This window comes from Eurosta solidaginis, chromosome 1 (assembly GCF_040869045.1).
Source record: "Eurosta solidaginis isolate ZX-2024a chromosome 1, ASM4086904v1, whole genome shotgun sequence".
NCBI lineage: Eukaryota > Metazoa > Arthropoda > Insecta > Diptera > Tephritidae > Eurosta > Eurosta solidaginis.
In genome coordinates, this window is record NC_090319.1 from 2491412 (window position 1) to 2517963 (window position 26552).

At 34.7% G+C, this 26552-nt stretch overlaps 1 protein-coding gene across 2 annotated transcripts in view; it reads left to right on the forward strand.

The window, feature by feature from the left end:
• Positions 1–26552, forward strand: part of svp (COUP transcription factor 2) — a 98880-nt gene that overhangs the window by 34859 nt on the left and 37469 nt on the right. For both annotated transcript variants that reach the window (XM_067777321.1, XM_067777313.1), the window contains exon 2: positions 18953–19102. In XM_067777321.1, the coding sequence (XP_067633422.1) occupies positions 18953–19102 (150 nt within the window). The remainder of the gene's footprint in view (positions 1–18952; positions 19103–26552) is intronic.

A 26552-nucleotide genomic window follows, 5' to 3' on the forward strand; every position in this document is an offset into this window, starting at 1 on the left:
TTAGTTCTCTTTCAGACAGCAATGCATACGGACAACAATTGTGCTGCAGAAATATTGCTCGCTGTGGCAATTAAGCGTAAAAAAAGAGAGAAGATCGCAAAACAATGATGGCAAATATTTATATATTTCAATAAATTCACTCAGAAATTTTTTATTGTCCATTTAACTTTTCCGCGCACGTCTGTTCCGTTCAGAAATTACTACGATTATGAGCTATTTCGCCATACACGCACGAACAGTTCGCGCAAATGTTCGCCAAAAATTAAAATATTTAGATTTTTGGCGAACATTTGCGCGAACTGGCAAACACCACCATACACGACAGAAAAGGTCGCAGAAACATGACATAACGGGAATGTTCGCGGAAATGTTCGTGTCGTGTATTTGGCGCTTAAGGAATAACTTGCCAATTTTTTTCTTTAACGTAGCCGCTTGCGACACACTTCAGATCAAAGAGGCGAGAGTACTGTTATAAATTTTTTTTCGGTCAACGAGCAGCATAAACTGCACAACACCTTTAAACCGTTAATAGCACGATACACTGCTCAAGATATAGTTATTACAAAAACAACTGTGCGGGATTTATTGTTTCTTAATATGAATTAAAAAATGCACTTGCCAAAATGTATGTGATTAATATGCACCAACAAACTATGTTAACTGCATAATCGTGGATGATAATGATGTTGCTACAATTAAAAAGCTAAACAGACAAGCAAACAGCGCAAGACCTAGTATTTGGCAATTAGCGCACAACAACAACATTTTAAACTAAATCATTATGGAGATGCAAAAAGCTAAACGCCAAACGTCATAGCGATGCTTGAAAAAATGGAAGAAGGAAAAACAACAAAAGCAACACTTAAAAACTATGGTGTGGCACGCACGCGTTGCAAGTAAACTGCGCATGCGCCACAACGCCCCACTAAAATTGATAGCCCTGCAAAAATTAAATATTAGATTATAAATAATAAACAGAGCAAACATACATGCAGTTAACTCACCTACATCCACACACAAAGATATGCATGTTGATTGTAGATTGCCTTGCACCGCTACAACGTTTGATATGAGTAATTGCCATAAAAGTCGTATTAACTGCAAGCAAAGTAATTAGACAACGAGAATAATAAGAAAACAATAAGAAGGTAACTGTGCGACTGACACGAAAGCCAAATTACTACTTGACGGTTGGAATGACAGCAGCGGGGAGGAAATTGTGGGCCTTGTACATATGTATCTAGAAGCTAAATCTAGAAAGCAAATTTTCCGGCTACTTTATAATAAAGACGAATCATGAGTCTGGCTGCAAGTCGCAATCGAATTATTACTGAATTTAGGGCTGAATTGGTCATTTGTTAAGCAACTTCTAACGACAGGACTGGAAGATTCCCCTCTAACTGGCAAGCGTTAAGATGCATCCAGCAAGCAGAAGTGCTATATTATCCGCAGTGGAGCCTTACATAGAACACGTTACTAATGAAACTATGAAGAACTGGTTGTCATATAAAAAGCATACGCAGCTCTGTCAGCAAATGGAAAACATTCTACTCCAGCTACTGATACCAAATACCAACTTTTTGGTTGCCGCTCTTAAATAGTGTGAGGTTTTACCCGCTTTTAAAACAGCCGCGGAAAAATGTGGGGTCTTAAGCCAAACAAAACGCACTGGTTCTTATTCTACGGAACCAAGATTTTTTGGCTGGCACTCGAAACAGCAAAATCTGCAGGATTACCAGCGCGCACATTTAGCCGCAATGCTTATATCATAAGTACTTGCCTTAACACACAAAACAGTTGGTTTTTTCTTTACCGACCCTCTCTAAACATCAACGTCTCTATTAATATCACAGATAGGTGAGAATGGAGAATATCCCTATTTAATACCCAGAGTGAACAGTTATTTTCACAGAGCGTATATCACTATCTTAACAAGCGAAGAAAGATTCTGTACAGCTAAAGCACCTAAGCAGATGCGGCCGCAGTTGTTTTCTTCCAAGGAATTTTGTGAGATTCAATGGGTTGTGCAACGCAATATATGTGTATCTTATCTGGGTTATTGATAGCCGAACTTCCTCAAGGTAGGTGGGAGTGGGATGTCCTCGAAAGTTCAGTGTGACCATTTCACATCATGCCCGATATGGTCGATGTCGACCAACTCCCCAAAACCTTAGTTGAACGTCTTCACCGGTATAAGAAAAAGAAGAAACGGGCACTGGAGTCCACCGAAATGCAGAAATCGTGAACTCCTGGTAAGAGCATAATTGAAGTATATTTTCATGACTACTTTTATTGTTGTTGTTTTCTTTAAGTACGTCTTGTATTTTTTGTATCGAATGGTTTACTAATTTATTTGCTGCCATTTGACAAATTCTTCGAACGACTTTATTATTTCACACTTCAGTTTATTACTACTACTCTTCTTCTTCTTCGTGTTGCAATCTAAGCTGATGTCTTTGCTGTTATTGCAGCGATTTTGATATTTATTGTTTCGAGTTCGTCTTACGTTATTACTGGCAACAAGCCACTAAATGTAATATGCACTTCAGCAATTACCAAAAGTAGGTGAATCTCTCTGATTGGCTGCCAAAAGCAAAAGGGAGCAATGGCGAGGCTTAAGGCCCAGAACGGCAGTGAAGTGGCTGCCAAATGTGTCATATCTTGCTTTATTCGACAATTTGTGGAAAGAAAAAATAAAGAACAACCAAGTACATTATGTAGCATTAAATTTTAATTGTACAAAATTTTAATTGTCACTTCGACGATTGTGCCAATTGAGCAGGCAACAGAACAGCCAGCCGTCCACACTTGTCAATTTACGCTAAATTTATTGTTCTTTATTTGTACTTTTTATTTTACTGCTTTTTGTATAAGCATTTGTTTAAAAAATTGTTTTATTTACTTACAACAATCTGAAATGTTGTTTGTGTTATTTTTTTAAATGCTTATTTGTAACTATTATAACTGCTTTTTCATGCTTTTCTTATTTTTTAATATTTATTTTTTATGAATTGCATTTTGTTATTGGCGTTACTGGAGTGCGCGTTGTTAATCATAAATAAATGTTTTTGTTGCTCTGGAAGCACTCTTCTGTATTGTTGTTGTACGTGTATTTGTAGCGCGCGCAATTTCATGCTTTAATTTGTGCGACGGAGCATTGCAGGCGTTGTTGCATGTGCGCATGCGCGTGCTAAAATATCTGCACTTTCATTAGTGGATCACGTGAGGAGGGCCGATGGGCCACAAGAGCAAAGCGTCTCGTAAGCCCCTTGTAGTCGGGCAAAGCTCAAAGCAAAATATCGCGCGCGACTGTGGCATATTTGTGCCGCGCGCAGTTCGCGTATGGTTGTATGGGTGTGTGACTGTATATATGTATACTGAAATATCTATTAGTGATGTTACGGAAGTAAGTTTATGGTAACCAGAATAGGAATCAGGGGTTTACAAACTTGGTTTATTGAAACTCGGATGAAGGCAAGAGGGACACATCACTTATTACCTCATTGGATGCCGAATAAAAGTGGTATATCCGGCACTTTGTGCTTCACAAATGAAGAATATGTTCCAAGAGTGTTTTTAAAAGAAATTGCAACAAAAATATCGACACAACCAACAGCGAGACAATTTAATGGGTAAGTGATAGAAGCTCCAGTATGACCACCAGCATAGGTACTGAGGTTTGAATGCTCGCACCTTTAAAGGTAGCTTATGAGGACTTAGATGGTAATTTAGAAACATGTCCTAGCCATGTAATATGTCTTTAATATCAATTGTTATATCATATTATCCATTTCATTTAGTTAGAACTAGAGTCTACTTTTTATTTATTTATTTATTCATATATTTGTATTTTCCCCAAAATTGTGGAAAAGTTTCAATCCAAGACGTTTTTTGTCAAAAGCACCTCACTCCGACCAACCTCTGTTGTAACTCGATTTCCAAATGGTCGAAATGAAGTCACAGTCAAAAGCATTAATCAATCCAAAGCTTCGACATTGCGAAATCGACACCGAAGTCCAGTAATATCCGTGGCATCTACATACATATGTGTACGCTAGTATCTAAGCTTCATTAATGATAAGTACTTGTTATAAAAATTCTACGAAATAAATTCAGAGAAACAGACATAGTACAGCTGGTCAATTTCAACGGTTTCAGGAAGTTCAATTATGAGCTATGATGGTGGAACTTTATGTGTTAATTGCAGGCAAGTGGGTATGAACACTTGTGAGTTGATTTAGCGGAAGAGTTACTCATTGTTTATAACCATTTTAGAGATATCCCGCACGGCAATTCAACCGTTATAGGTAAAATACATATACACACGAAAAATATTACTTTAGATAAGTCCAAGCTCCACGCCTTCCAAACACTAAGTAAATTTCGGCGGAGTTGTTCGTAAAATTAAACTTTGTGAGCCACTGAAAGCCTCTAAATTCCATCAAAAGTAGAACCAAAAAAAAAACTCAGTTTAACTTAGCTTAGATTGCAACTTACCAAACGACACACCTTTTATTTTGTCGACATAATGTCAAGATAATAATAAAACATAACAAAATAATATGTGACCGATTTCTTCCTTCTTATATATATTTCTGGTTGCGTTTGTTGGTTTGTTGCATTGCTGGTGTCTGACCTTCTTTCAACGCTCATTTCAATCTTATCAGCGACTGACGATCTACAGCGCCGCTCTTTTGCTTAACAACATTTATGTTTCCATATAGAGGCTCCCGCCGTTCTTCTTCTGGTCCATACGTTTGTGTGCGTTATGTTGACGCAACGACAGCTAAAATAAACAAATTATAACGAAATCGCAGGCGATCGTTGTCAACAACATCCTTTCTTTTATGCCGTTTTTCGCGATAAGCCAAGCTTTTATTTTCGATTCTTCTTTCGAATTTGTCCTTCACATTTGGACAAGTTTATTTGTCGCTTTGAGTGATTTTGACAGTTTTATGATCTTAATGCGCCATGCTGCGAAGATGCAACATGCAACATGCCACGGTGGCTACTTACTTATTAACATTGCTGTTGTTATTATTATTGTGCTACATTGCTTGTTTGTTGTGCATAACACTTTCTTGATAACTACTCTGGAGGTTGTCATTAATTGTGACTGTCAACAAAATTATCTGCGGCTAAACTAATTCAAGGAAGTTGTTCGAGCCGAAAAAAGTGAGCAACCAAATATTAAGTGCAACAAAAAAACTTCTAATTCTCTCACTAAATTTTTGTCAAGTTTTTTAAATTTAATACAAAGTGTTATCTACATTTTTGTATTAAAGTTAAATTGTTAAGCACAAAGCACAAATTAACTTTAAACTTGCGATTTGCGCATGTGCGCTTGCAACTAACTCACTCTCACTGCCCTCTGTTCCTCTGCTGCTGCACAGTTCATGTTAATGGCCAACTCTATGTACACGTTTCTTGGCTTAACGCCTCCCATAAAATTACCTTTAATGGGATTCAATTAACCAAATGTATCTCACAAATACATTTCACAGTATCAGCGCACAAACGGCCAAACGCGTTGGACTTGTCGAGCTAACAATCTGCTGCAGGGCTATGTGTTGACTGGCGCATAGAATTTGCGCGCGCTATTTTTTGTGCTTTTTTTATGTTGTTGTTGCTGTTGGTCGATTGAGTGTTGTTTATTGCGGCTGCGCATCAACGTTGTCAACATTACTACACGAATTTACTGTTAAAATGTAACAACAAAGCGCATTTAGTACGTCGCGAATTGGCGTCTTTTGCCACTCAAGTAGTTGAAAATGTTGATCTGACGTCTGAGGGTCGCTTGCCACCAACTAAAACCCAGTTTACCTCCGATTTGTTTGCTGTTGTCTTTTTTGATCAGCTTTCTTTTGACTGCCTCAGCCTCTGAGCGAGTGACTGCTGCTTAAGTGTGCTTAATTTTGTGTCGCCACGTATCTAAACATGTGTATCATGCAGACCTCGAGCGACACTAACAACAATAAAATGAAATGCAGCAACAACCACTTAGGAAACATTTTTTTTTGATACTTCAAAAGGATTTCATCTATGCACGTTTTTATTTTGGCTGTAACTAAAACTTCAAAAAGAAAAAACACAAGTCTTCAAAAACGCTGAAGACTTAACGAAATATGGTGAGCAAAGCTAACATTTTCGCACACCAACAACAGTAAATTCTGATGGACATTAAAGTCTCAAGCTGCCGGCCTGTTTGTATGGCGATCAAAATTGTTCGATTGAGTGGACGTGATGACAGGCCCAATAAAGTTAAATTGACTTTCGATACGATAGTGTGCAGGGCGTTCAATTTAGTGGAACAACAACAATTTCAGTTATTATTTTTGTTATTGCTGTATTCTTTTTTTGTTTGCAAATAAGCCAACTACGCAAGGAGTACAAACTTGATCTACATTCAAAAAAAACCTTTAGTCCATAGCGCAGCTAACACGCACACACACTCCACATCCACCCACACACACAAACACTCACACAATCGGCTTTTTCTCACCATAATTCAAACAATAGTAAATGCTCATAAAATTCCTTTTAAGCTGTAAAATCATCATCAAAATACTCGTGTCTTACCAACCGTCCTTCGCCACCTCCACGTTCTATTATTTTTGAGGCTGTGATTTGCTGGTTCTTGCATGTTGTTCATATGTAACGGTGTTTTAAAGCAAGCAAACACCCAATAAACAAAAAAAAAAAATTATTGGAAAAAATTTAAATTTTAGAAAAAAATAAGCTAAAGATTATAGAAATTACAAGAGCAAATGAAAAATTTTAAAAATAATATAAAAAACAACCATATATAAAGTTAAAAAAAAATTATATAGGGAAATTAACAAATAAAAAATACAAAAAAAAAGTTAAAAACTTGTTATATTAATTTTTTTTTTATTTTATGTAAAATGTATATTTTCCCAAGTAATTTCTATATTAAATTACTTTATATAGGAAATAAGGCACAAAACAAGAATATAATAATAAATTACTTACAGACCAATAAAACCAACATGCTATTAATATGAAAAAAACATAAATTAAAATATTAAAAAAATAGAGCCACCAAATGGATGTGAAGCTATATGCAAACATCACGCTTAAGATAAGAAATGTAGAAATCAAAATTTAAAAGTTACTTTCCGGTACAAAAAAGTTCATATTAGCAACATACATTTTTTTTCGAGTAATTATATTTGTTTTTATAAAATTGTTTATACTGCCTGAGATAATTGTTGCTTTTTTCAAATAGTAGTTTTGTCGAAATTTCAACAGACTCATTGTAACTAAAAATCATTGTGCACCGGAATTCTCCCATACAAACACTTATTTTCGATTTTTCTTATAATTATACGAATATTCACAAGCAGGGACCAAAATTGTTATTCCGTTTATAACAAAAGTCCTTAAAAAAAATTATTTGCGAACATTACATTTTTTAGTCCGAAAGAAATCATTAAATTTCGACTTTAATTTTTTGGGGGGATTCCCCTGGGCACGGGGTTTCTTAGGGGGCCGGCAATTTAGAGGTACTAAGACATTTTTTTTTAATTCAGTAGAGTCTTTAGTTGTTGCATGTTCAAGTTTTAAGCCGAATTTCAAAAGCAACGAATATTGATAACGATGTTTTGCTTGGGCCTGAGGAGTTTACATGAATCCGAAATTGTAAGGTTTTCGTGGTGACACTGATGAAGGTTCATCTTCAAAAAGCCTTCCAACAATACCACCAACTCTGTATCAAAGTCCGGATTATTTAAACGACTTTGATATCTGTACCGTGAATAATGAGTTTTTGCGATCTGAAGAAGTCAACGAAATAATTCGTCGAGGTCCTCAAAAATGCGCTGTAATTTTTCCACGTGATTGCCACGACTAGCCATTTCCTACCTCGTTGTTAAACAGAATCTTGTAAAATGGAGAGAAAGTGGAGCGTGACTGGTTAGTGTGCAGTGCCAGTAGCAATAATTTTTATGGCCTACCATGGCGTCTGTTAAGCACCAATACTTTAAATCCACCTAAAATTTGTTGTGCGGATATTCAAAATTCCAGGTATGGAAGAAGCTATACGATAAACTGCCATCACACGAAAATACTCAAGATCGCATTAAATGTTATATTCAATGGCGATCTTTACAAAATCTAATTCAAAAGGAGGCTACAATTGATAAACTTATCAATGAACAGCTAATCACTAAAACACAAAAGTGGAAAGAAATTTTATATAGAATTTTGGACACTATTTTATTTTTGGGTGAAGGAGGTCTAGCTTTCAAGGCGAAGGTATATATCTTGTTGAACGAAACGATGGACATTTTTTGGGCATCTGAGATCTCATAAGCCATTATGATGCGATACTTAGAGATAATTTGGAGGAAGTTAGGATTTCACAACAGCAGCACAAACGTTTACAAGTTCACTATCTTTCCCCAGACATTCAGAACGAGGTTATAGAAATTTGTGCAAAGCACGTGAGAGAAACTATTTTACATCAAGACAAGAAAGTCAAGTATTTTGCTATTATCGTTGATGCTATGCCTGATGCTAGTCTCATTGAACAGACTACGTTCATTTTGCGCTAACTCCGTTTCAATTCGAAAGCAACAACTTTACAATTCAAGAACGGTTTTTAGCTTTCGTGAATTGTAACCAAAAAACTGGTCAGAAAATCTATGATCTAATTTACCATACTCTAGGTAAACATGAAATACCATTAAAGGATTGTCGTGCATAAGGGTATGATAACGGCGCCAATATGAAAGGAGTTTACAACGGAGCACTACATCTCATTCTCAACAAAAACTCGAATGCTGATTACTCGTCTTTTGCAACCCACAGTCACAGTTCATTAGGTGTTGATGCTGCAGAATGTTATACGGCTGCAATTAATTTATTCGGACTTGTACAAAAATGTTTTACTATTTTCAGCAGCAGTCCACAACGATGGGACACCCTAAAAAAAAATGTACCGAGCTCTCTTCATAGTCTTTCAGACAAGAGCCAAATTTGACTGCGCAAGCATGCAGAGATGTTACCGGCATTCTCAAGTACATTAACAATTTCAAATGTATCTTGCTGTCCTCAATTTGGTTCAAAATACTGACTACCATCAATGAAAGAAACATGGTCCCCCAATCTAGTGACGCTACCATAGATGTTGAGGTCCGACATCTAGATGCCATATTAGCTGATTTGATGTTGATCAGGAAGCAATAGGAAATAATTTTAAACGAATGCAAAACAGTTGCTATTCAATTGAACATTTCGCCAAAGTTTCCGGACATTCGAAAGAGAAAACCCAAAAGACTTTTTGAAGATAATGGAAAAGAGATGATTACGGATGATCCAAAATCTGATTTTAAAAACAATACAATCTATGTGACCGTCGATCGGTAATCACTGGCATTACTGAACGATTTGCCGCTTTGAGAAATTTGAACGAGACGTTTTCGTTTTTGTGGCAATTTGAAGACATGGATGAAACTACGGTTCGGGCGAGCGCAACAAAATCCTTGCAAAAATCAAAAACTTTCATAGATCGTGTTCATCTCAAGAGCGAGTTCCAGGATTTGTCGCGCTTTGTGTTGAATACGTTTTGGCAAGACAGATAAATTTTGATATTATTATAAAAATTTTGCAGAGAAAAAGCAAGTAAAGCCACTCTTTGATATCCGAACTTTCTATATTGAATAATTAAGATTTATAGTCATCATTAAATTTATCAGAAATGTATTAAAATGTTACCAAATAACTAGAAAAGATTATTTGATACAATTTGTGGCTGTTAAAAGAGAAATTTATTTCTACGTTACAATAAAATGGTATAAATAGTAAATATTCTGTGTTAACTTTATTGTCAGCTCTTAGTCCAAATATCATTTACTTGATGTGGCAAACATTTTTTTTGTTGTAATCGATCAATAACGATTCATGAATGAGGCGTCATTAATTCAAGCTAATCAAATGTATTAGTGGATTTTTTATAGGGGGCCCGTAAATTGTTTAGTCACAGGCCCGGATTTTCTCTTTATGGCCCTGAGTATAAGTATGGTTCTATGAGAGTTGGTTTTAGTTTTCCCATGACAAATTTCTGGTATTACTAACAGAAAGAAAAATTCGTTTCATTTTGATGAGCCATTATAAAGTTATAGGGCCGAACTTTTATTTGTCCTTAAAAAATTAAGAGTCCGGATTTAACTTTAATTTTCGGAATTAAAAAGTCAATTTCCGGATTTTACTTAAATTTTTCGATTTAAAAAAAAAAAGTCTGAAAAACGAAAAAACTGGATGAGTCGTCATGAAAACGCTATGGGTATAAGCAGATCCCATAAATTTTCACCTGGAACAATTTTTGACCCGGACTTTGTGCACTCAAAAAAAGAAAATAACAATTTTGCCTGTTTATAAGAAAGTTTTTTGGTTTTTGTTTGGTCTTTTACCACAGCGACTTAATGCACTTTGTTTGATAGAGCTATAACATGCCTTTGGTTAATGACGCATACTGAAAAATGCATCTGGTCTGTCCTTTAAAACCATTTTCGAATTCATATAAAAGATTTTAAGTTTTGTTTGAAAAAGCTATCGGCGAATATTTGATAAAGATATTTGCTCCAAAATGCTGCTTAAACTAAGGTTGCACAAAAATGTTAATTGGGTTGTACGTATATATATAAACATGTATGCAGTGGTGTTTTTTTAAGGGGAACTAGGGTAAAGAGGTTTTGATTCAAAATTTGTATTAAGAATAGTTTCTTACCTAATATAATTTGATAGTTGTGTATCAATTTTACTCTCCTTTTAAGTGAATTGATATCTGGCAGTCGATTTCGTTTTCTGTTTTCCATATGCTCATTTTACAAAGTAGTCAACAAACAACTAGCTCAGAGATGCGTATAAGAGATTCGTAGAGATCAGCCAACTGTTTTCCTCTTTGTACGTCTATTCATTGTTGTCAATCTAAAAAAATTTTAAAATCAAAGTTTTCATCAAAGTGTACCATTTCCTGTCAAGATTTTTATACCTTTCATGAACATGAAATGGTATATTAACTTTAGTCCGATGTTTGTAACGTTGAGAAATATAGAAGATAGACTCACCATTAAGTATACCGAATTGATCAGGGCGACGAACTGAGTTGATATAGCCACGTCCGTCTGTCCTTCCGTCCGTCTGTCCGGCTGTCTGTTTGAACGCAAACTAGTCCCTCAAATTTTGAGATATCTCAATGAAATTTGGCACAAGGATGTATTTTTGTATTATATTAAACATTTGTCGGACCAGGTAGGATCGGATCACTATAACATATATCTCCCATACAACCGATCGTTCAGATAAGACGATTTTGGTAATTTCTGCCGCAATTTAAAAAGTATAAACGTGAAACCCGGTGATATATATTCAAATATATCATAGAAGATATCCTGAAAAAAGCACTTTGATCGGAGCTATATATAGGTATATCCCATACAACCGATCGTTCAGATAGAAAGATTTTTGGCCATTTCTCCCTTAATTTAGAAAGTATAAACGTGAAACTCGGTGATATATATTTTAATAGTACATAGAAGATTTCCTGAAAAAATCACTTTGATCGGAGCTATATGTATATAGTATATACTTAGTATATATCCCATACAACCGATCGTTCAGACAGAAAGATTTTTGGCCATTTCTCCCTTTGTTTCCAATATAAAAACGTGAAACTTGGTGATATTTATTCTAATATATCATAGAAGATTTCCTGCAAAAAATCATTTGGATCGGAGCTATATATAATATATATCCCATACAACCGATCGTTCAGACAGAAAGATTTTTGGCCATTTCTCCCTTAGTTTCCAATATAAAAACGTGAAACTTGGTGATATTTAATCCAATATATCATAGAAGATTTCCTGTAAAAATTATTGCGATCGGAGCTTTATATAATATATATCCCATACAACCAATCGTTCAGACAGAAAGATTTTTGGCGATTTCTCCCTTAGTTTCCAATATAAAACGTGAAACGTGGTGATATTTATTCTAATATATCATAGAAGATTTCCTGTAAAAAATCATTTGGATCGGAGCTATATATAATATATATCCCATACAACCGATCGTTCAGACAGAAAGATTTTTGGCGATTTCTCCCTTAGTTTCAAATATAAAAACGTGAAACTTGGTGATATTTATTCCAATATATCATAGAAGATTTCCAGTAAAAAATCATTTGGATCGGAGCTATATATAATATATATCCCATACAACCGATCGTTCAGACAGAAAGATTTTTGGCCATTTCTCCCTTAGTTTCCAATATAAAAACGTGAAACTTGGTGTAATTTATTCCAATATATCATAGAAGATTTCCTGTAAAAATTATTGCGATCGGAGCTATATATAATATATATCCCATACAACCAATCGTTCAGATAAGGGAGTTTTTTGCCATTTTTTATATTTATCTTAAAATCGTTTATATATTTCTTATTTTATACAGCGCATTATTTGGAGATTATGAATGGGATAAGATTATTGTTCAGCCCCATTCATGAAAGGTATGTCCCGTCCTTACTTGTGTTTTTTATAATTATTTATTTGACTGAAAACGTTTCGGTTTAATGATTAAAAAGACAAATTTTGCAGAATATGAAATATGGAGATAAATTTTAAAGCCCTACTTGTTTTGATTAAACTGCAAGCTTTTCGTTTGTGCATGCTCTTACCATAAAGCCCTTTTTGATTAACCAACTTTTTTAATATGAACTTCTCGCAAGCCGTACAAAACGCACGATCAGTACTTTAAAAGCCATCCATACCTAAAATTACTTTTGGGGCTTTTCGACTCATTGTTAGAGTTAACGGACAAGGAATCACATGTCCCCCACAACATATTCCATCCAACTCCAGCACTGCATGTATTCAAATATGTTTGTGTATGTCTGTTGTGTGTGTTTGTTTATGCTTTGCAATCAGCTGTTCAATTTTACTTAATGCAGCATTCAGTAAAAACAGCGTTATTCTCATATAGCACCAAACACTGCTTTTGTGCAATAAATACACTTCCAATGAGGGCGGGCGGTGCGCGGTGTGCCGAGAGGGCCACCTAAGTATTTGATGCAGACGTACAAACAATAAACGATTCATACGATCTCCCAACAACGATATTGTTCAAGTCACGATCTGTTTTCCAAGCCATAGTTTCGTTGCGCCTTTTTACTTCCATAGCACACATTTAGCCAAGCAGCCAGCAACAAAGCCTAGCTTACCATATTCGATTTTTTGTTGCAGTGATTTTGTGTCTATTTATTTTATTTTTGCATTTGATTTTTCCTGCATTTATTTTTATTGTGCAATATTGAGCTGATACGTGTAGCACTGCCCATATGCGCCGGTATCCCAGCAGCATCTTTATGCAGTACTGCAAACTCATGGTGATGTGATGCTTTTTCTCTGCATGTTTGTGTGTGTGTATTGCACGTATGTACGTAAAGTATTGATGAAGATACCGTAGCTTAGATGAAGATACTGCAGCAAGAGATCTGGCCTTGCTACACTACACTGTCCTGGCAGAGCAAAAGATAATAAACAGCGCAGCGGTAAGCGAACTTGGATTCAGAATCTGTTTGTGTATGTGTCTGTTGTTTATGGAATTTCTGTCTCTTGTTATGGAACAGATGTGCAAACTCGTTTCTGCCTAAATAGAATTTAGATTTCAGCCACTCATTAGCGCGCTATAAATCAGTGATGAGCAGCATATCAAAATAGAACCCGAAAATCTTTTTTCAAGTGCATATTAGATGATATTCACATAAAATAAATAAATAAATACAAGCCACGATAGCCTCCGAAGACATTTAAGGCCTAGCTTCTCTTCCACTTGGCGTCGTGCTTCTTTTTAATTTTTCCCGTCCTACGGGACGGGACCAGCATATTCACGCCGACTCTGAACCGCATCTCAAAGGCAGATGAGATGAGAAGCGAACTCGCTTAGAAAAACTTTTTCTAATGTGAAAAAGTAGTTCCTTCATTTTTGATGCTGGCTTGCACGGGACTTGAACCCACGATCTTCGGTGTGGAAGGTGGGGCACGCTACCACTACACCACGGCTGCTCCCAACGATGTTCAAATAGCTCATGATTTTCCAGGGTTGACAATGTTGACGTGCCGAAGTACCTACTCATTAAATCATTTACAGCTTAACACATTTTGACAACATTTATATAATGAGCAAATTCAATGATTTCAAACACTTGCAGCCCAGGTGTACTCTAAAGGTTACGTTCTTGAGTGGAAAGCCCTAATCGAACGAATATGTTTAACACAAATATTTATCAAACTTACACACCCACATTTTCTGAGCTGCGTTAATATACGCTCGTATATCGATAACTTCAGATGTACGTATGTAGGTGAATACAAATATTGAATGGGTTTTAGGTGCAGTGCCCCTGCCTCAGCCAGCTGTGATATCAATAACCGCAAAAGGGTGGACCTATGAAATATGTAATGGAAAAACGTTTTTTTTTTTTTTGTACGCGTTCAACGGCAAGTCAGCAGAATCAGACAGGAAAGGCTAAAACATGACTTAACGTTTTCATATTATCACAGCATTGCTTGTTGCAACAGCGATTGTTATTTGTTCACAGTAGTAGTAAAAGTATGAGTTGTTTTTTTGTTGTTATTGTTTTTATTGCTGTTGTTCGCATGTTATTGCATTTTGACGGCTGTAACGGCAATTTGTTTATGGACGCGCTTTTTCGGTGTTGTTGTTGTTGATTTTTGTTTAATCTGTTGTTGTTTGTGCGTGGCACAGTTTCTGCTTTTGCTCCACCAAGCGTATTGACTGAGTGAAGCTTTTTTTACCATATTTTTACTGTCGAAAACGTTGTTTGTTGGTCTTGTTGTTGTTGTTGCCTCGCTTGCAACATCAACAGTTACCGGCTCATGTTCGACTCTTTGTGTATGTTTTATTTCACCGGTTCCTAGCTGGTTTGCCGCTGCTTGTTGGCATTGTTGTACGCGCACGCGTATTGACCCGCTCAACGCTTGGCCATTCCATTTACAGGCAGCGTTTTTTGGTCATCTTGCTATAAGCCCTTATTGTGAGGATTTTCTTTGGGTAATGCTCCACAATCACACACACACACACACACACACATACGACAAACAATCATTTATTGAAACTGGTTACTGGCCGCTGTCCCTCTCCTGCAGATCTCTCTCCCAACAACTTGAGCACGTTCGCCTCTTTGGCCTGGGAATTTTCTGGCGTGCTTGGCATAAATGCAGGTTTTCCGATTGTTATTGTTATTTTTAGTTTATGCTTTTTTCTTTGTGTTTGATTCATGCTGCATTGCAGAAGGATGGTGCCACTAAAGCTGCATGGTCGATATGCCGCCTAACTTAATGTAGTCATATTATACGATCGGTCCAGCCATGCGCCCACTCACAAACAATATCAAAGTGGTGTAGTATTATGCAATGAATTATCCGTTCTTTTTATGGTGGAACTTTGGCTTACTCATACATGTTTAATTGTATTTACATACTTCTTCTCCACTACCCAACAAGCCTGTGGTAACGATATTCTCTACTCAACACTTTTATAGCGATATTTTAAGAATCGATTATCGAAACTCTGGAATAGTATAGGGAATACAATTTTTCTGTTCAAGCATACTACAGGGTTAAAAGCCTCGTTCTTTTTTTTTCTGTAATGCATTTATTTATTAGACTTTGAAGTCGGCATTCCAAACTGAATTATTTGATAACGTTACAGTGTTGTGTCACGTTATAGTGAATAAATTTAGCAGATAGATGATTTCCAGAACACTTGATCGTTTCCCTTCAATCAGATCTAGTTTTTATTCTCTCGGCAGTTAGAAATGTTTCATTCAGATTTTAAGTACATAGAAATACATGCTATCAATCCTGAAACACTCCACAAAACACTTCCGTTGCAGTCCTGAAATGATCAAGAAATATTAGCTTAATTATAACGCGAAAAAATCCAAAAGAGATGGTTTCCTAAAAGCCTAAACTATACCAAAAACCATCCTACAAGAATCCGTTCTGAATACTTCCCGAAGCATGCCCGTAAGGTTTCCTAAAATATTCACCAAATGACTTCGAAATGATACCTGGAAGCTCTCAAAATAGTTCTCAAAAGACACTAAATTTGTTTGAAAATTACCCCCAATTACATTGGCGGAAGAATTTCCAAAATGATTTGAAATTATTTAGACCAAAATTTATAGGAATCATGAATGAATCCTAAACCTATTCAATTAACCATACATATGCATGAACTTTCGGAATACACTGCTTTACGATATTTTGTTATTTTAAAATCTATCTGCCCTATAAGACAAATTTGTTCACAGAAAATGTTTTCATCCGACAGATAAACCATAAAGTTCACTTGTATAGTATATATTACACAGTATATTAGTATATATTCACACACTGAAGGAAATCTTTGGCTAAATCCACCATAACTATGGATATTGCATTAAATAAGAATTGAGTAAGCTGGCCCATCAATGTCCAATGATTGAATTTGCATCCATTAAAATTTTCTTAATAAATAGATTTACAATGATAAATTCGTCAAAAAAAGATTTTAATTTAATTTAAGTTAATATAATTTAATTTATTTATTATTACGGCTGTTTAGGCCTAAAACTTAAACTACTAAATACAATTCATTATTACAATGTCATTCCGATCAGCATATTGTAACGAATTTTCTGCAAATCCTCTTATTTGCCCTTTTGCTAGGTTCGTATCGCTAAACTGTTGAATAAATAACTCCAATATTGAATAATGGAAAAATGACCCTTATTAAAATACTTCACAATAACACTCAAACTGTGCAACGAATAGCTTAATAACCAAACTGATAGCTTAAATGAACTGACTTTCAAAATAATACTGCTATTGCTCGCTAGATATCGTCTTAGTCGAAACTGCTTGACAACTCAAATCAAACTGAATCCCAGCGCATCTACATCTGCGGCCTTTTATACTCTCTGGTTTCCTCGTTCGCATCTTCTAGAATCTACTAGCATTGTCCAGTAGCTCTCACACTTCTCAGCTGTAACTACAATTGCATATTTTTATAGTTTTTCTCATTGCATACTTATAGGAGTATCTCAGATATATGCATGTGTTAGTGCATTGACTCTCCCCTGCTCGTATACGTACATGGTACATATATGTAGACGCAGTTATTGTTTCGTTTATGTAGATACATAATGATTGAATTATAGATGTACATTCACGTCACTGCTTAGCATCGGCTTAGAGACGGCAGCACTCCTTAGTTTTGCTAATATTCGTAACAATATTTACTAGCGTGACAAAGAGAGGAGTCTGGGAGCCACCCATTTAAGGGAGGTTGGAAAGGACGCGTTTCCAATCCTCCAGTACTCCCAGCTTAAAGCTGCAAAATTTTAAACTTATATTTTTCAATTATATTTGTATTTTAAGCTGTCGGAATGTATTAGTCTCCGATCAACACAGCTAAACATGCCTTTGGATGTTGGAAATTGGAAATAACTTGTATCCAACCACCTCTCAACTTTGTTTAGTAATAACGCTGGCGGAATGCATGAATCATCAACCCGAAGGCACTGCCTGGTGCCTTCGCGAAAAATGTGAGATAGTATTAAAAGGAGAAATGGTTGAGCTTCCAAGTGTGGGTATGAAATGTTACTTATTTTATAAAGAACAATATTTCTTAGGAAGCAGTCTTTATACGCTTCAGGATTCTGCAAACATGGCCTAAGAACACCTTGTGACCAGTTTAACCTAAATATCCAACTTAAACGTAAGCTTGATGAACTATAAGTTTGTGCGATGTCACCTTTCAGAAAAAGCGCTGATGTACAGTGTAATTGGTTTACAGGTTTCTTTGTCGCCGTGCTCTTTGTGCTTTTCGCTCTTAAGCGCTTGCTGACTATTTTGTATATCTATAAAAATCTCTATGAAAGAAAATGTTGCTAACATTACAAATATAGTTGTTCAGGTTCATAGTACACAAAAATTAATAACAACAAGTTGCAGACTGAAAAGGGCAGGGAGTGTTTGAGCAAATATTCAATTACATGTTGCACGTCGGCATGTGCGGAGTTTTCTGATTTTGCGCAAATCTTGGACTATATGCCTCACTGACTTATGCCTAATGGCTGTCAGGAAACCTCAAAAGTCCTTGTATGCTATACAAATGTACAGACAATTACAACAACTACAAACATATCTGCATGTGAATATTTAAGTAATGTTAGTCATTTTTTCCTTTACATTTGCTTAATCGTATTTCATTTTTCCAATTTACTTTCTCAAACAGCAACAACTACACAAATCCTTGAGTAATTCACAACAAAATGGCTGTTGTTGGTAAAGGACGACTTTTTTCGCATCAGTTTTCAATGCGTTTTTCTGCAATTTTGTTTGATTTATATTTTTTGTATTACAATAAGCGGATTGGAGTAAAAATTGTAAAGCTTCGACTAAATGTAATTCACATGCACATTTAAGGCTTAACAAAGAAGGTAGAACTTGCCCTCTTTTTTTTTATTCGGAAACTTATACTAAAACCGTTGCTGTTGATTTGTGCCTTTTGTAGCTGGGTCGGTGCATCTCTACATGTTGAGATAGGCACGGGGGCGTAAACTCAGTTCAGTGTAGTAAATATTTGGTAAGCAGCTTTTGCCGTCTGACATAAATGAACTCAATGGTTGCTTTTTATGGTGGCGCTGCGTTGCATTTGTAGAACTTTTGTTGCTTTCACAGTTGCAATCAGATATTTTTGGGGATAATCCACGGCAGGATAATATCGAAAACCCGCAACCTTTTGTTGTTCATTTTTGAGTATCGATTTCTGCAAAGTGCATATTATTTTGTTCTAGAATAATTTTACAACACTCTTTTATTTAAAGTAGTAAATTTCCTTTTTTTATATTTTCAGGCTGCAAATCGTTTTTCAAGCGCTCAGTGCGACGAAACCTTACCTACTCATGTCGGGGGAGCAGAAATTGTCCAATCGATCAACATCATAGAAACCAATGTCAATATTGCCGTTTAAGAAAGTGCCTGAAAATGGGAATGCGACGTGAAGGTAAGCGTTAATTGTAACATATTTCAAGTATTCATAAATAATTCAGATTAATTGGAATGAATACAAAAAACACTCAAGTACGAACAAAAGAATTAGTGGCAGAACAATTTTGTGTGAGTGAAAAATTAAAAATAAAAAATGTGTGATAATACACATTGTTAGTATACACTTTGCAAACGAACTACATAAACACATGTATATAGTACAAAAACAAATCAGCAAAATTGATATTGTACAAAAGCAACTAAATTGTAATGAAAACGGTCAACTAAAAGTCAAACATAGAGGCTGAATAACCAATCAAATGAATGAATTAGAAACGAAATGAAATGCGAATTCCTCAGGTAAGAATTTGCCGAGAGAGTAAAATGAGAGCGCAATGAAAGCAAAAGGCGTCTGTCGTAGAGTGAATGCATTGAAACGGAACGGAAATCAGCAAATTTCGCTATAAAAAAGTTTAATTAATTAATTCAGTTCAAATATTGTCAGTGAACACACAACTGCGTACATATTCACAAGTCGAAACAATAGCACACAAGTATTTTTGTAAATTTAAGACGGCTCATCGCTGACATTTGGCGTACCTACTTACACTCACAGGGGACGGACGTATCAACAATTTGGGTATTTGCTATGTGACAAGTGCTATTGGCATAGTCGCATGCACTCAAGCCATTGGGCCTGATCTTCAAAGTACCTAAATTAAATATAGAATGCGAACACAATAAAAACTAAAAAACCAAAAACCGACAATCACCAATCGACTCTAGACAAACTCGCCCAAAAATAAATATCTACTTTGCATATTCATCTATATTGTAGTGGCATAGCGCATTGTGTTTGCTCATTTTCTGCGCAAATTCATTTCAAAAGTTTGTAAAGATCTTTTTAGCTTATGTAGGGGAGGAAAGGGGCTTTAATGTACGAGAGGATGCGCCTAATACGCTGATGCCATAAAATTCCTTACGGATATCTGTTGGCTGTGTGTGTGTGTGTGTAATTGTATATAAACAATTAATAGCCTTGCAGGATAAGTCGTTTTGGCTCTGCACCGGTACGGTTCTAGTGAATTCTTAACCACAGCTAGTTTGTCATACTTAAATTTGCAAAGAAAATCAACGAATTTGAAAATATATCTACAGCAGCGAACACGAAAAAAGCAATGACATTTATTCAAATTTGATCAATTTAATTCTTCTTCTTTTTATTCTACTATATATTTGTGAAAGTATGTCTATATGTATGTTTGGACTTGCAGCCTCAACCGCAGAATGCAATCGAACGAAATTTTGCCATGACATACCCTGAGTGCGTCAATCTATGGTAGGCTATATAAAAAAGTTTTCGACAAGGGGGCGTGGCACCGCCCATACAACTGGAATTTTTCGTAGTCAAAATATCTGAAAGTATTAAGGCTAGACGACTGAAATTAGGTGAGTGGTTATATGAGACCAATCCCTACCCCCTCTAGAAAAACTGGGTATAACGAAAAAGGGGACACCTCCCCTACAACTGGAATTTTTCGTTGTCAATATATCTGAAAGTATTAAAGATAGACGACTGAAATTAGGTGAGGAGGTATATAAGACTAATCCCTATCCCCTCGGGAAAATTGGGGATAGCGAAAAATAAAATGTACTTCGCCCAACTGAAATTATTGCTACTACAAAATTCAAAAAAAATCTGAAAACTCGAAATAAAAAATACGAAATTCCCATACAGTTTTCTCGACTTATCAAATTTTTCCAAAACGTTCTTTAAATTGGTCTGCATATTCTCAGTTACAGAAGTCAGAAAGCTTCTTTCTCTAACACTTGAGAATGCAAAAAAAGAATTCGCTTGATGAAATTTGGTGAAAATTGCCATATCTATTTTGTTTTCTTTTAAACTTCTTTTGCAAATACAGTTATGTCTATGAAACTCTAGAAATGCATTTTTAACAGTTTTGAAATTTAATTAATATTTTTTGAAAATTACTAAAATTGCCATAATTTGTATTGTTTTTTTCTTTATTTTTTTTCTTTATTTATAAAAATGCTAAAAATAATGAAACGTTATGCCTTTGTGAAATGCAAAGAATGCTTTTAATTTTTTTCCAATTATTACATAATTTATGTTCCACTCATATTTCCTTTGGTGCAAAAACTAGTAATGTGCACCTTTGAAATGCCGCTTTTGTTTTTCAACAATTTGGGCCAACAATTCGCAAAAGAATTCAATTATAATAATAAACAATTTAATTAATACAAACGTTTTTAGCCATCAAAATTCCACTCAAAAATCAATAAAACTCGTAAGAAACGCACGTTCGCACATTTGGTAGGTATTTGCTGCATTTGGCTTAATTGGTAAATTTAATTCTTATATCATTATTACAACAAATGCACAGCAAGACACAGTTTAGACGGTAAAAAAGGAAAAGAAAAAGATAAATATATTTTAAACGCTTTGAAATCGCTTGCAATCAATTTATGTCGTGCTTATTCTTTTTATTTTAAAATGTCACCATAAATAAATACGAAAATTAATCGCATTAAAAACGTGTACTATAAGGTTCGCTTTTTTGGTTATTGAGTACTTTTTAGCTACTGAGTTCCTGTAAAGTACTGTGTACTTTAAGATATTATTTAGTACTCAGAATCGATTCTTTCATGAATCGGGTACTGTCGATACTTTTGAAAATGAAGTAATTAGTAGTAACAAACAAGAATTTGGCTCCAAAAGCTTTCGGCTCATTTCGAATTTTGATAGAGCTTTCAGTTTGCGTTTATTCGTTATTTGAAAGACAACGCTCTTCGTGTTTCACTGTTATTGCATTGACGAACTTCGGTTTCCAGACTGCTGACATAGAATTCAGAATTAAGGAATACTTGCTTTTGTTTTAAAGATCAATTATTAAATACGGTGCGTAGTGAAGAAACACAAAAAACAAGGAAATTTCTATATTAAATGCCAACTTGTAATTAATAATTCAATAAGTTGTTTTCGATAATAGCAAAAAATTTGCAACAATTTACAAAGCATTTGTTTGCGAAATGCATGAGTAAGAAAAACTAATCAATATTTAAAGCTTAAAATTCAATTGAACGGAATTTAGCCGTCAGCTGTCAATCGAATGGCTGCAAGCAAAAAAAAATAAATTACATATTTGACGAGTTTGTCATATTTGACATCTGATCAACTCTACTACACTGATCAGAACAAACATTCAACAGATATGAAGCATTTGTATATTTCTATAAGTAAGTTCTAAGTATGAGTTTTTGTATTTTGTGCTTATTTATGTCGTATTGTGCTAATGAATGCCAAAATGCCTATGCACATTGTCAATGACATTCATACAAATCGTACAACATGTTTTTGTTATATAATTGTTTTGGTTTGTTATTAAAAGCTAGCGTAGTTTGATTTTTTTTTTTTTTTTGTTTTTGTTAGTACTACGTGTTTGTATTGTAATTGCAGGCTGTAAATTTTGCAGGCTTCCTAAAAATAACCAACCACCAGCGCACAGAGCACAAGTCAAATGGAGCTTAATTTGGCCATAAACTTGTTGGCTTTGACGATTGACGGCTTTAACTTTGACCATTTTGTGGTTTTGTTTAATCGCACAGCAACGCTGGCAGTTTTGCATTGACGTTGTGACCAACAGCAATTAGCTGCTACTTGTCTTTGCCTATCAACATTTTTTTGACAATCAAATATTACACCGAAAAAACAACGCTGTAATTTACACTACCTGAATATATGAAAGCTGCATTTTTAGGGGCACGAAATAATCAGGGTATTTTAACCTTATCCGTTTTTTTGTCGGAGTTAAATAAATTTATCTAACTTTTTTAGACTAAATTCAATTTTCCTTATAAAGAATTCATAATAAAGACTTATTTTTAATTTTTGCTGAGATACGGCGCTTTTGAAACAGATTCTCATATAGATATCATTCTGTCGTTTCCAAAATGCCCTATCTCAGTAAAACTTTTGAAAAAACGGTCTAAGCCAGCCTTAGTTTAAAGAAGGCCCTACTTAAATTTTTTTTTTTCAAAAACGGCTTATCCCAAAACATTCTTATAAAGTCCAACATTAAAATTCGATTGAAAAACATTCCATTTCAGAACTTGTTTTACAAACGCCCTTTATCAGAATAAATTTGACATGAGATAGGTCTTCTATGAAACAAATCCTGAAATGAGTGATTCTTTAAAAATATTTTTAAACCAGGCCCATATGCTAAAAACGCCGAGATAGGTTTTTTATTAACATCCTTATATGTCAGCTAGAATCATCAAACAACCCTATTATGCGAAAATACCGTTTTTCTTTTTTTAAGTGATTATTATAGGAAATTTAATCGCATTTAAAGTACAAGTGAAAATCTTTAAACGCGTTTTTCTTGAAAACTTGTTTTCGCACAATAGGGTTGTTTGATGATTCCAGGTCACATATGTATTAGCTTCACCTATATGTTTGTTTGTTTGTATGCAACCGACTCCTTGGAACTCGATTTCGACCCACTTTAAACGTACCGATTTGATTCAAACCTTTTACATGCATCAAATACCGATTACAATGCAATAATTTGAGGGTGGGGTGACATAAGATCAATGGACGCAATATCAATTGAACTTACTACCACTTATAGAGCATTAAGGTCAGTCGAAAATTTACACATGTATCAAGGACAAATGACAATGCAATAATTAAATGCGGAGTGACATAAAGTAAACGGTAAATTGACCTTATGACCACTTAATTTTGCTATAAGGTCAATTGAAGTTTTACACACGTATCAATAGCTGACGCAATAAGTCAAATTTGTCAAATTTGGTGTCGTGGCCATATAGGAAATTTCCGTTTAACCAAGTGGCTATTTTTGGGAAAAGGGCATAACTATATTTTGAACGAATTGAGACCAGCTCAAAAACAATAACTAAAAAATTTTAAATAAATAATAATAAGAAAAACTAAAAAAACATCATTTTATAGTTAATTGATCTAAAATTTTAAAATAATTTTTAAGTTCTGTTATTAGCAGAATAATTAAATTCAGAATAAAAAGGGTAGGGTTTATTTTACTCTATTTTCATAACTCTCTTGTAGATAGTTGCAAAAATAATAATTGTAACATTTAAAACTATTCCGTTATTAACTTAAATTTAATTCTAAGTAAAGTTATTTTGAGTTAATTAATTATGGTAAATTATTCGACCTTCACACTCTGTAACATAAACTGTTTGTGAGAAAGAATTATGTTTAAAATTTTTAGTTCGGAAGCTATAAAAGGGCGGTTTGTTAGTATTTTCTTATTATTATTTATTTACAATAAATCCTGAGATTTTATCTCATGATAGGGTTGTATTCGGCTAAGCCGTCGATATTATGTGTGTTATGTTCCGGTGTTTTCAACTAAACTAATATTTTTGTGCTGTGTTTATTTAAACTTCAGAGATTCGACGTCAACAAATTATATTTTTCAATAGTTGCTTAGCTCTGAATGTATTAGCATAGATTTTTTGTTTAAGAATTTCAACTACAACAAGAACACTTAAAAAATACCAGTTCTAAAGGCAATAACTTATAGATGTGCAACTAGAATACAAGTGTAGGTATGTACTAAAAAAAAACATACATGAAGAGATAAAAACATTAAAATGTGTATATTTATTTCTTGATTACACACATCGATTTAGGTTAAAATCGATTGTAATTTGTTGGGTACGCAGGCGCAGCAATGAATGAATGACAAGAATGCTAACATAAAATGAGTGACTACGCGGCCAAATGGGCAAGCAGCGGCATTGTAATTACGCTAGAGTAAATATTGTTAGCAATAATTTTACTAGATACACACGCACACACACATACACAACCGTCAATGCATTTATCCAACATAACTGCTGAAATACCAACAAACATACCAATGCTAATTTTTATGTATTAGTTCAATTATTGATGGTATGTTGTTGGGACAAAGAGCGATTAATTTATTGACTTATCCCAATGAAGGATTGAAAGAAAATTTTCGAAGACTTGAAACTTGTTCTTGCTTTGTAGCACTGTGTTTTGCAACAAAAGTTTTTATCAGAAAATGTAAATTATAAAGATAAGATTCAACGCGAATACAGCAAACCAACGATTTACCACTGGAGTTACTTGCCATTGATTACTTATATATGCATGTATGTATATATCATTTTTTGTAAGTTTTTCCCTTTTTTGTAAATTGATAAATTAACTCACCGATGATGACAACTTCCATTCATATTCGTCCTTGAACCGCCTTTATTAATCTCTCTTTATTAATCTCTCTACAGAGATTTGTTGCCAGCTAGAAACGGTAACCTATTCCGAATATATTCCAATCTCCTTACGCGTAATATATACTTTTATGGATTAGGAATTCATCAAAAAACCTGTCTTAATGAAAGTTGTTGGAAATATTCTGAGCTTATTTTAGCTGTAAAGAAAAAAAAATGTTCCATAAGAAATTTGTTAAAAATGATAATATAGTAGTTAAAAGTTCATTTTAGGCTAATTTCTCATATTTTAGCCTGATATCTCTATCAAAATTCAAAAATACTATAGATATTAATAAAGATTCTGAATTGTACGTAAAATACCTTTAAAGTATGCCCAATATGATATTGTAACGAATTTACTTCAAATCCTCTTATTTGCCCTTCTGCTAAGTTTGGATCACTAAACTGTTGAATAAATAACTCCAATATGTAATAATGCAAAATGGCCTTTATTTAAGTACTTCACAATAACACTCAAACTGTGCAACGAATAGCTTGCTTAATAACCAAACTGATTGATAGCTCTAGTGAAACTCCACTATTCAAAATAATACTGCTCTTGCTTGCTAGATAGCGTCTTAATCGAAATCTCAAATCAAACTGAATTCCAGCGCCTCTACAATTGCCGCCTTTTATACTCTCGGATTTCAACGTTCGCATCTTCTAGGCGCTTCCAGAATCTACTAGTCCAGCAGCTCTCAAACTTCTCAGCTGTAACTACAATTGCATGATTTTTATAGTTTTTCTCATTGCATACTTTCAGGAGTATCTCAGATATATGCATGTGTTTGTGCATTGACTCTCCGCTGCTCGTATACGTACATGGTACATATATGTAGACGCAATTATTGTTTCGTTTATGTAGATACATAATGATTGATCTATGGATGTGAATTCACGTCACTGCTTAGCATCGGCTTAGAGACGAAAGCATCGCTCGTGCTGTTAACATTTGTTACAATATTTTTCCTATAATTCTTGCACAAGCTATGAAGATTTTTTGGCCAAACCCTACATTCAAATGCAAAATTTCTATTTTGCAAAAGTGGGGGCCTCGAAATCGGATTTAGAGCTATGGTGCTTTCAGCAATTTTTCTTAGAATTATCTGTAGATTACGTTTTTGCTATACTCCTGATGGGAAAAAATTCATCTA